We start from the raw sequence: 12638 nt of genomic DNA, 5'->3' as shown, positions 1-12638 counted from the left end.
AGTTGGAAACCCCTGCTCTAAAGGCTGACTGTACAGCAATGCATGGATATATATCACGTTCAGTCGCTGGTAAAGTAAATTCCTGGCTTAGGATGGATTTAAAATCTGTACTGAAGTGGACCCTTACACCACATGGATGCATTTGGCTTTGTTCTCTGGTATAAGTGACTGCAATTGGTTTTATGCACTGGATTTGTATAAAGCAAACTTCCACTAACTGCACTGAACATGCCTGCTTTTATTGGGATGAGGTGCTATGATTTTTGATTGAGATACTTTGCTCTGATTTAGTGTTGTGACTTCAATATAATCTGTAGCCAAATTATCCCAACTGCTCCCCCAGTCACAACAGGATTCAATTCTTGAGAACTGTTTGTAATCAATAATTAATTTGTCACGTGCTGAAGTGCAATGAAAAACTTTTTGTATGCCATCCACAGGATCACTTCATCATATCATTACATTGAGGTGGTACCAAGGGGAAGGTATTAACAGAATGCAAATATAGTGTTACATTTACAGAGTACAGGCAAACAATAAGGTGCAAGACCATGACTAGATAATTAAATGGTGGAGTTGATTTAATGGGTCATATGGTCTAATTCTGCTCTTGTGTCTTCTGATGTTGTGATAAATTATCCAACAAACCTGTTCAACAGTGTTAAAACAATGGGTAGATAACAAGTCAGAAATGCAGCCGTGAGTCAAGTTCCTGCACCTCACAGTTGTCAGCAAATCCATCTTACGGATCTCCCAAATGCTCAGTCGTGTATACGGGCAAATCATTGGGATGTTTATAAGCTGGAACAGACCTGTGGTTGCTTAGATTATAGGGTCTTCCCCCAACTGATGCAGCAGTGTTAATAATCACTCATATGAAGTGGGCCTAAGATTTATTTTTTCTTTTCTGCGTTCTTAAATCTACTTTAAAGGCTGTGCTACCTCTATTTATTGTTTATTTCCCCACTAGCTGCCACAGCAGTGAGAACATATGATTTGACTCAAGATCCTTGATCATAGTTTATATATCGATCTACAGAATGGTTATTAATAGAGTAGTAAACTACAGAATAGTAGAGTAGAATACTTTTCAATCTGTTGAGTTCTTAATGGCTCTGCATTGTGAGCAATCCAACACACAAAATGCTGGAGGTACTCAGCATGTCAGCCAGTCAATGTTTTGGGTCAAGACCTTTCTCAGGACTGAATAAGAGTCTGACTGAAACATTGACTGTTTGTTCATTTCCATGGATGCTGCCTGGCCTGCTGAGTTCCTCCAGCATTTTGTGTGTTGCTTTGGATTTCTAGCATCTACAGAAACTCTCTTTGCAGTGAGCAATCCATCTATTCTGCTACCATCTCTTTGCTCCAAAGTCATCCATGCACTTTCTTTCCTTCAATGTAGCCCGAAATTGGTTCCTGCTGCTGAGGTTAGATTGGTTTAATGATGAATTTGCCAGTTTGGAGACCTCCATTATGATCTAGAGGTGCCTGTTCAACCTCCCCTGCTGACAGTGAATTTTAAAACACTGGAAATCACTGGCTTGTTATGTTTATTACTTAAAAGTAGTTTGGTTCACTAATCTCCCTTCCTTACCTAGCTTGGCTAATGCTTAGTTGTCCTTTGAACCAGCCCAGTAAGAAATAAGAATTCTGAATATGGATTAATTAATTGTTTCATGTATTGGTAATATGAAAGAGTTTTCACCATGACCAGGTGAACCAGTTGTGATTTTATACCCACGTTGTCTAAATGAGAATTTGTTTTAAAGTTCGATAGCAGTCTAATTTTGTCTTTGTATTTGTTAAAGCCTTATTTGTTCTCAAGTGGTTAGAAATTGGTCTGACGGTGGAGTTTCTGGAAGTTCTGGTCAATCTCGTCAAGTTCAACAGTTGCTACTTGGATCAGATTGTGGACCAGATTGTGCAGTAAGTGAGAAAGTTACTTTGGAACACTTCCTTTTGCAAAGTTATAGTGAACAGTTAAAACTGCAGGAATTCTCTATTAGTGCCTAAATCTGCCTTATCCATTTACAGTTCCTGGTTTTAAAATGAAATGCTTGTGGCCGAATGTGCAAGTTGTGTGTGGGAATTTGGCACTTTCTTGGCCACTAAGTGGCCTTGGTTTTGGATTCCTGGACTGAAATCAAGAACATGACATCTATCTTTTCTTTCCTCCCCAAGGCAAGGTTCCCTGTCCCTACCCAATATCCCACATTACTCCTTGGAGAGCTGAATGCTGAAGCCTTCTACCTACTTTGTTATTCTGAAGAGCTTAGAGTCATAGAGCCATACCATGTTGGGGGGGGGTGGGGGTGGGAAAGATCCATTGGCCCAACTCTTCTATGCAGACCTAGCTGCTAAACTAAATGAGTCCCAATTATCTGTCCCATATCCCTCTAAATCAGAGGTTCCCATCCTGGGGTCCATGTCCCCTTGCTTAATGGCATAGGTCCATGGCATTAAAAAAACCTAAACCTCTCCTACCTATTCTATAAAGAAGCAAGCATTAATAAAAAATGCATTAAGGGCTGTAACTGGAGACATGATTCTTAGAATCTCGGAAATTTACAACACATGACATTTGAATTGCTGTGCATGAATTTGCCAAAAACAGCTGTTTATCTTCTACTTGGAAGATGATCTTTAATCTGTGTAGGTTACACCAAAATATTTGTCCAATTATCATTTGAATATGGTGATGGTTTCTACCTTCACTGTACCTTCAGGAAATGAGTTCCAGGCAACTTCTGCTATGTGTGAAAATACATTTTTCCTCTACACCCCTATGATTTTGGTGCTAGTTAGCAAATCTGTGCTTAGTTACCAATATCTTTGTTTAGAGAAACACTCATAACAAGATGGAGGAACTCAGCAGATTGGGCAGCATCCCTCTTTGCTTAGAGAAATGGTTCAAAATTGTTCAATGTCATTTTGAGTGCATATGTGTAAAAGAATGAAATAATTGTTCTGGATCTGATGCAGTAATTTAAAAAAAAAACCCAATGCAACCAAAAACACTAAATACACTAAATTTATATACATAGCTTGTATACTGCACATTGTATGTACGTAGTGATGCTAGGAATAGGAGTGTCTGTACATATGGTGACTCTGACAGGAAATGATAAGTAGTCATTTTGGGGGGTGGGTTAACGGGTGGAGGTGATAAGAAACCTTACTGCTTGGGGAAATTAACTGTTTTTGACTCTGGTCCTGGCATGAATGCTACACTGCCACCTCCCTGATGGGATTGGGACAGACAGTCCACGAACACGGTGGGTGTTTCTTCCTTGGTCTCATTTTTTTCCAATGAAGAAAACCCCAGACTAGTTGATCACATCTCTCAACTAAACAGTTTTGGTCACATTCTTGTATGTTTACTCTGCATCCTCCCTAGTGTTACCACATTTCTCATTGAACTTGATCTAGTCAAAGTTGTACACTTCCAGCAAAACTTCTCCAGTCATGCTTTGTTATCGCGTGCAAACCCTTGATATTAACAGCCTCTTAGTCATAGAGTACTACAGCACAAAAACTGTCCCTTCGGCCCATCTAGTCTGTGTTGACCTATTATTTTGCCTAGTGCCATCTTACTTATTGAGAGATGTTCGAGTTTGTTGCATTGATCACATTGCTGCATGAATTTGATTGCTCCAGTGATTTTTTTTGCCTCTGAAAATAGGATTATGTTGCCCTAAGTAGCCGAACAAAATGCTGAATGGATTCAGTACGTCAGGCAGTGTCTATGGAGGGGAATAAAGAGGCGATGTTTCAGGCTGAGACCCTTCATCAGGATTGGGCCTGAAATGTTGGCTCTTTATTCCCCTCTATAGATGATGCCTGAACTGAGTCCCTCCAGCATTTTGTGTATGTTCTAGATATCCAGCAGAATCTCTTGTGTTTGTCATCCTAAACCACTTTAAATATCTTTAGAATTTCTGAAAGGTGCAATGGAATAAATTTACATTACCTCGTAATTTTAATTTACTTTTCTGTGATTATCCTAGTTACGCAGTATAATTTGTTTCTCTGCACGTTTTCCTATGTGGTGATGCATATTCATTTTACTTGCAGTAAGATCTGTGTCCTCTGTAATCTGACTACAGTGCCAACAGATATAGAGGTTAGTGTCTACTATGCGGTGCACAATCAGCTTGCGTAGTATTATAACATTTTCTGTGCTGTAAATTTATTTAATTCGCCTCATACACTGAAAATCCCCTCAAGTCTTTGTGATGTGCTGTTTTTTGCATGGATGATTATAGTTTGTTTTCATGTGAAATGTGGGTAGATGAAGCCTTTTTATTGAAGTAATTGAAACAGATTTATGAACCAAGCTTGTAACGGAGTTCACTTGTGTTACTGTAGTGTCAGCAAGCTTGGGGATAAAATTAATACTCGCATGTTTATTTTGGCATTCAGTCTGAAGGACAGTGTGTCTTGCGTATATGTTTGGTGGAGTAGACTCAGTGGGCTGAAAGGCCTAGTTCTCCTATGTCTTGTGATCTCAGTTTTTTATAACTTACTTCTAGAATGCTGAAACACAGAATAATTCATAGCTAACACAATTGCAGGTTTGAGTGGAAATTTCGCTGTATCATTTGCTCTAAATATGGATTGCAATTTCTGAGTTGATTTGGGTGGAAACAGTTTATTTGCGAGTTAATCCTAATCTATTCCACAGTCGTCTGATAATTACAATTCAAAAGCAATCTGAGTCATGCTCTTTTCTCATTACTATCATCGGGGAGGTGATACAGGAGCCCAAAGACCCACAGTAGATGATTTAGGAACAGCTTATTATCTTATTATTCCTTTTGTTTTTGCACTCCAGGTATTGGGTAATTTATAGCATCGTTTATATCTTTGCACTATACTGCTGCAAAGCAAATTTTACGATATACAATTCAATGATAATCTGATTCTGCTTGTGAAAGCAGAGCGGATTCGTTTAAATTTGCATCATGATTAGTTTAGGCTGTTGGCCAAAGGGCCTGTATCTGTACTGTAAGCTATGTTCTCTAATTCAGTAGCTGGTCAGCTGTAGGAGGTATTATAATGGTGTTGATTCTTACCTTGGTCATCTAACTTTAGTGAATGACCATACAAATCTTAATTAACTCAAGCTACCCACAACTTTATTAGATTAGATTATGAGGACACGCAGTCCTCTTTTATTGTCATTTAGTAATGCATGCATTAAGAAATGATACAATATCAAGTGCAAATATCTGTACTTTTTAAATATTGCCTTTTTTTTTTTGGAGCAATGTTCAACCAAACTACTCTCCTCGCTTGCATTGAAATGGGGGATCTTCTATTAGCTAAACAGCTGAACCTTCCCCCTGCCCCAGGTGTTGGAGTCTTCATTGTAATAGTTGGTCTGCCCCAGAGTTCTGGCTGCTCTCTCTGAAAACCGTTATTATTCCCTTAGCAATTCAGTACAGTTATACTATGATTCTGTTGGCTCTGATTCATCGGGGCCTTCCTGTGGCTCTGGCCCAAAGCTACAGGTGGCACCCGCTCACTGCATTCCTCCAATATCATTCCTTTGCTTTTTGTTTGGTGAACCAAGCTATTTCACATTAATTGTAGCCAGTTCAAGCCAGACACTGGCTCGGGCCACTCCAGTTGAGTCATAGCTACTCTAATAAACTGGTGTTAATTGTTTTGCTTATCGAAGAGCATCCCTTATTTGAAAATTGTGTCTGATTAGCAGCGGTAGGATATTTGTTGTGTACACTTGCCCGTACTTCAAACCAGAGAGTTAATTCAGGAAACTTCAAGCATCTGGCAAGAATGCAGACATCTGTTTTGTCTACTCCTTCACAGCCCTTGTTCAGTGATCTCTTCCATGGAATTTAAATTTCTTCAGTAAATAGTCTCAGCTGTCAAGATTACTGTAGTAGGGTGTGACTGGAAGAGAATGAATCAGGTTTAATATCACTGATGTGCCGTGAAATTTGTTGCTTTGCAGCAGTACAGTGCAGAACATAAAGAATTGCTAATAAGTTGTAAAAAGAAAAATATGGAAGTGCAAAAGGAGTACAGAACAGTGAGATAGTTTTCATGGGCTCATGTATTGTTCAGAACTCTGAGGGGGAGAAGTAGTTTGGAGGAAGGGAAGGAAGGAATTGGATGCGAGGCTTCTTAATGGTGGACCCTGCTTTCTATAGTCACGTCTCTTGAAGATGTCCTTGGTGGGAATGTTCATGCCCATGATGGAACTGGTTGTTCTGCAGCCTTTTCTGATCCTATGCATTGGTGTCTCCATACCAGATGATATGGTCAGAATGCTGTCTATGGTTCAACTGTTAAAATTTGCTAGAGTTTTTGGTGACATTTCAAATCTTCTCAAACTCCTCCATGATTGCATTGGTATTGTTGGGCCCAGAATAAGCTGTTTCTGAGATATTGACACCTAGGAATGTGAAACTGGACATCCTTCCAGCACTGACTCCTCAATGAGAACAAGTGTGTGTTCTCTCAGCTTTCCCTTCTTGAAGTCTGCCGTCAGTCTGGTCTCACTGATATGGCGTGCAAGGTTTTTGTTATGACATCACTCAACCAACCATTCTATCTCACTCCTGTACACCACCTCGTCACCATCTGAGAATCTGCCAACAACACTGGAGTTGTGAATTTCCAATCATATGAAGTCTGGTCAGTTCATGTGTGTTTTTCATAGACAAAAACAATTGTTCATATTGCCTAGGATTTTAAGATTTGATTTGTTTTTGGGAACATATGAATGTATTGGGACATGTAAGCTGAGCATGAATAATTAGACAGCCCTTTTATCCGTGCAAGAAATAGTTTTGGTTTTTTTTGTATTCATTGATAGTGAATATAATCTGAAATTGCTTACTTGGGTAATTGATTTACATCAGTGCCTCAAATTCATATGGTAGTCTTGTAGTGCACTGCTCTTTTTTTTAGATGTGATTTTGAAATTGAAATTTAATAATTGTTTTAACATAGAGATTCCTTTCTCTCAGGTCTCCTTGCAAGTCCTTGATGCCGTTGTCTGCTACAACTCTTTGCCCTCAGAGTCCCTCCCTGGATTTATCATAACACTTTGTCATACAGTGAATGTCAAGGAGTTCTGTGAATCTTGTTGGAAGGTAGGACCTGCAACAACCAAAAATGTTTGACTGTGAATGTTATGTATTTAATGTTTCAACAATATGAGTTATCTTGTAAATGTATTGGTTGATTAAGCATTCTTGTTCATTCAAATAATTCATTATAGGTAATATGTGAACTGCATACTTTCCATCATGTTACCACGTGATTCATGTGTGCTTTGCCTGGAGGAAACTCTAAGCTGGACCTGCATTTCGGACTGCCATGTTTTCCTTTGAATTAGTTTATCTAGATAATGTGTTTGTCTAGACTTGCTCTTTCTTAGTTGTTATAAGGAGAATTCCTTTGCTTTGCATGAAGGTTTTGTCCTGGTAAATATTTGAAGAGAAATTCACTCTTCAAATAGTGATGTTCAAAGTAAATTTATCGTCAACGTACTTGTATGTCACCATATACAACATTTTCTCGGGAGCATTTGCAATAAATACAAAGAAGCACAATAGAATCAATGGAGAACTGCACACAAAGATGGAAAATATACAAAAGACAGCGAATTGTGCAAATACAAAAAGAAAAAGAAGTAATAAATATTGAAAACATGATTTGTGGAGTCATGATTTGTAGAATCAGTTCTGTATTGAGGTGAGTGAAGTTATCCATGCCAGTTCAGGAGCCTGATGGTTGAAGGGTAATAACTCTTCCTGAACATGGTGCTCTGGGACCTAAGGCTCCTGTATCCCCTTCCTGATGGTATTGAATTTGGTGTCAGAAGCATGTTTCAATTCAAGGACAGTGACCCAAGCTAAGATTTAAGAGAATTCTTAGTGAGGGCCACTGAGGAACCTCCCCATCTTGGATGTTACTACCACTGAGGAGGAAGTACAGGAGCCTGAAGTCCCAGTAATTGAAGAACAGGATCTTCCCCTCCACTTTTGGGTTTTAGAATGGTCCATGAACGCTACCATAATTTAGAGTAATTTTGTCTCTGCAATGCACTGCAGTCATAAAAAAATGAAGGTTATGTCAAATAAATTGGTGATAATAAATCTGATTGTGTTTTTTTTTTCTCTCCCTCTTTTTTAGCTGATGCGAAAAGTCCTGGGAACTCACTTGGGACACAGTGCAATTTATACAATGTGTCGCATTATGGAAGATAAGTATGAATACATTTTAATTCAGATTTTTATGTATAAACATCTTATTTATGTTTGTACAGTATATGCTTCAAGCATCAGTCAGTAATTTGATTTAACTTTGTTTTGTTGTTAGAAGGCACATGGATGATGCAGCCTTGTTGAGAGGTGCAGTATTTTTTGTTGGAATGGCTCTCTGGGGTGCACATCGTCTCACTACCCTGAAGAGTACCCCAACATCTGTTTTACCCTCTTTTTATAAGGTAAAATTGGGTGATTTTTCTACAACAAGAAGTACCTTTGGATTCTAAGTTGGTTCCTTAATTGCAGTTTGGTTTCAGCAGAGGATTATGTGGAATTTTTCACCAAGTTTTTAAAGTTTACTGTATTGACCATTCTGATAAATGTTGGGAAAGGAAAAGTCAATACAGGGCTGCATAAACCATAAGACATAGGATCAGAACTCTGCCATATGGCCCATCGAGTCTTTTCTGCCATTCCATCACGGCTGATTTATTATCCTTCTCAACCCCGTTTCCTGCCTTCTCCTCATAACCCTTGACACCCATACTAACCAAAAACCTGTTACCCTCTACTTTAAATGTACCCAATGATTTGGCCTCCACAGCCATCTGTAGCATGAATTCCACTGATTCACTACCCTCTAGCTAAATAAATTCCTCCTGATCTGTTCTAAAGGGAAGTCATTCTTTTCTGAGGTTGTACCTTTTGTTAGTTTCAGTACTAAGGGTATAAAGAACATTGGGTGCTCAGGTTTCCTCCCACATTCCAAAGATGTACAGGTTAGGAGGGTGATCGGCCCCGGGTGTAATTGGGTGGCATGGGCTCATTGGGCTGAAGAGCCTATTACCATGCTATATCTCTAAGTAAAATAAACAAATAAAACAAATTAAGTTAAAAAGAAATACTCAATTGCTTCATTATGCTTGAAGTGTTTCCAAAACTATTGAGTTGGTCAGATGGGATCTTTGGAGGTAAATAGAGTTAAATTTTCAGGTTGACCTTCTCATCAGAAGTAGCAAAAGGTGTGAGAGACAGTTAAGATGTAGATAATGTGAGCGTGAGGTAGTTCTGTCTCCTGATCACCTTTTTATAGCCAGTTCTTTCAGTTTAACCAGCACTTTTTTTTTGTTTCAGTATGATTGAACATGCTAAGTTGGCCAATGTTCTCTCAAAGTGGAACATTCAGTAAGTTGCATAAATAATACAACACCGGACCAGAATTGGGTCATTTGGCCCACTGAGTCTGCTCCTCTGATCATTATTGATCCACTTAACTGGCATTTGAGTTTTATACTGCTCAGTAATCAGAATCAGATTTCATTATCACTGATTAGTTTTTTTCCAGTTACATGGTTTTGCAGCAGCAGTATAGTGCAATACATGAAATATACTGCAAATGATCATAAATATATGTATATTTAAAAGAAGATAAAATAGAGCAAAATAGTGAGGTAGCATTTAAGGGTTCATTGTCAATTCAGAAATCTGACGGTAGAAGGGAAGAAACTGATCCTAAGATGTTAAGTGTGTCTATTCAGGCTCCTGTACCTGCTCTCTGGTAGCAATGAGAAGTGATCATCATCTGGGTGGTGGGTGTCTTCAATTGTGAACGCTGCCTTTTTGAGGCACCAGCTTTTGAAGTCCTTGATGATGGGGAAGCTAGTGCCCATGATGGAGTTGGCCGATTTTGCAACACACTGCTGCTTTTCCTGATCTTGTGAAGTGGCCCCTCCATATCAGACTGTGAAGCAATCAGTCAGAATGCTCTCCATGGTACATCTGTAGAAATTTGCTGAAGTTTTGGTAACATCAAAAAAAAGTAAATGATACTGGATAAATCAGTCCCCTTCAACGTGGTAACTAAGTGTTAATGTAGGGACTGTAAATTTGATTAGCATTACAATTGATAGTGATGTAGAAAAACCACATATGAGTTCAGACTTTATTATGCATACTTGCCTACCACAGAATAATTAATTCAGATCTGTATTTCCGGTATTCAGTAAATTGTTCAATGTTAGAGATGTTAGTATATAATAAATAGTTGCTCTAACTCGGGCAGTATTAGATGCTCTTGCAGTTAATGTTAGTGTCATTATCTTGCGGGCATAAAGTTAATGTTAACTGATTAGTTTACAACTGAATTTTTATGCTGTATATGAAATTTAGAGATACTATGCAACTTTTTTTTTTCTTTCAGGCTATGACAAGTGCTAATGCTGTAGTGTCCTATGAAATAGTTCTGTCCATCACTCGATTAATTAAAAAGTATGGAAAAGAATTGCAGGTAGTTACCTGGGAACAACTTCTGGATATTATTGAGCGATTACTTCAGCAAATTGAGGTAGGTTTGAACTTTAACATTTGTTGCCTTAATCTAAAATCCAAGTTGTTTCCCTGAATACAAATAAAGTCTGAACGGGTAACAGACGAAATGCTGGAGGAATTCAGCAGATCAGGCAGCATCGATGGAAAGGATGAAAGGGGCTATTTGCCCCTTAAGACAGCTGAGATTGTTTTCAGTTATTGACTGCTGTCTGTAATGTCTAATTTTATTCTGGTGGAAAGTTGTGTAATCTTATCAATCGTGAAGGAATAAGATGCCTAAATTTGTAATGCGTACGCATTCCCAAAGTCTGAAGTAGATGGGGAAGCTCGTGTTCAATTATAGCAGCTTGTTGGATTTTGACATTTTGAATTGGTAATAAACCCCTTGGCTCATCATGCCTACACCAGCTTTTCTGAAAGATATTTCCTGTTGGATTCAGCCCATTATTCTTCACACACATCTCGACATTTCCTTTTCCAATTATGTATTCAATAGCCCATATTGCTGAATCTGGTTCTTAATGTACATTGGGTCATTTCCCCTCCCCAGTTATGTTATTGATACATCCATACTGGAAACCATATCAGTTCCATTCCCAATTTCCCATGGTCTTTTAGAGGCTTTGGCTAATAATCCACTGATTAGTGAGCTTATCCTTCCTTGATTTTATTATTTAAATGCTGAAAGTTTTTTATTGTCATTTAACTGTTTTTTATTGCTTAAAAGCATTCATTTTTTTTTACCTTTAAAGGTTTTTATCCAAGCTTCTAAATAGTTTTTTAAAAAAAACTTGCTATTAAAGGTTTTAACATTTGACTTGTGAAATTGTTTTTAGACAATTAGTTGTTCTCCTGTGATGTAATACTTTAAACATATCAATTTTCTGCCATTGATTTGGTGATGTCTTTAATTGTAAGAGTTATTTCTTTCTCTTTGGCAATGAAGTTAGTGCTCTTGGTGAAAAGTATCCATTGATTGTGACTTGTTAGAAAGAGCTCTAACTGTTCTGAGTGAGAGGGCTGCAGGTTTCAATCCTTGTCTAGACACTGCATCTGTCAGTGCTCCACTGTCATAGATGGGATGTTGCATCTCAACCAAGAACAGTGTATTAATTCTGTCATGTTGGTCAATATCCCTCATTCAACTTTAAGCTCATGATCTAGGTCTTTTCAGATGGATTTTTTTTTAATCAAATCTTGCTTTGGTTTTCTTGTGGAAGTACTCCCTTGGCATTGAAATGTCAGAATTGTACGGTACAGAAGTAGGTCCTTCAGCTCAACCTGTTATGATTCAATTTAACATCCGAGAATGCATACAACTTGAAATTCCTACTTCCACAGACATCCACGAAACACAAGAAAAAAAAATCCAAAGAATGACTGACAGAAAACATTAGAACCTCCAAAGACCCCCCCACACCAGCAGCAAAAGCATCAACCACCTTCCCCCCCCCCACCACCTCACTCCAGCAAAAGCATCAATGCCCACCACCCACCATGCAAGCAATAGCAAAACCTCCAGAGACAATGATCTAGAACCCTTCTGAAACTACTAGTCCATCCTAACACTTTGGCATCTCAAACAGGCTCTCTCTCTCTCTCTCTCTCTCTCTCTCTGTCTCTGTCTCTGTGTGTTTCTCTCTCTCTGATAAAGGACAAGAGGTATCACTCCTGTAACAGATGAGAGGGAGACAACAGCTTGTTGTTTCGATGTTACAATCAGCAGTGCAGCTTATTTGAATTCCCATGACTCGAGGGCCGCCTTTTGACAGCAGCATGCACTGCTGTCTCGATGTTACAACCTTCCACAATGCTTCAGATGGCAACACCAGTGAGGAATCGGGTTGCCCATATGGCCGCATCTGAAGGCGTCCGTCTTCCAAGCCACACCTGGAGATCCTGAACTGCTGCTCGGCAAGTTCCAAGAGCAAGACCCACTGCCATGAATATCTGCAGAATGAGTGCAGATGTAGATCACGGCCTCCGACAGGACCCCAGCCATCTTGAAAAGGGAAAAAGAGAAGAAATCGAGCTGTTTCGTGGACAAGCTGGAAGATCCACAAA

General features: G+C 38.9%; 1 protein-coding gene across 5 annotated transcripts in view; it reads left to right on the top strand.

Moving 5' to 3' along the window:
- The window catches only part of tsc2 (TSC complex subunit 2), a 134043-nt gene that overhangs the window by 19286 nt on the left and 102119 nt on the right, over positions 1-12638 (top strand). For all 5 annotated transcript variants that reach the window (XM_063059340.1, XM_063059339.1, XM_063059337.1 and 2 more), the window contains exons 6-11: positions 1812-1929; positions 4078-4126; positions 7002-7127; positions 8173-8246; positions 8359-8485; positions 10447-10590. In XM_063059340.1, the coding sequence (XP_062915410.1) occupies positions 1812-1929; positions 4078-4126; positions 7002-7127; positions 8173-8246; positions 8359-8485; positions 10447-10590 (638 nt within the window). The remainder of the gene's footprint in view (positions 1-1811; positions 1930-4077; positions 4127-7001; positions 7128-8172; positions 8247-8358; positions 8486-10446; positions 10591-12638) is intronic.

This window comes from Mobula hypostoma, chromosome 9 (genome assembly GCF_963921235.1).
Source record: "Mobula hypostoma chromosome 9, sMobHyp1.1, whole genome shotgun sequence".
NCBI classification, from domain to species: Eukaryota; Metazoa; Chordata; class Chondrichthyes; order Myliobatiformes; family Myliobatidae; genus Mobula; species Mobula hypostoma.
Note: the sequence above shows the minus strand (reverse complement) of the source record. Positions and strands in the feature narration are given on the sequence as shown.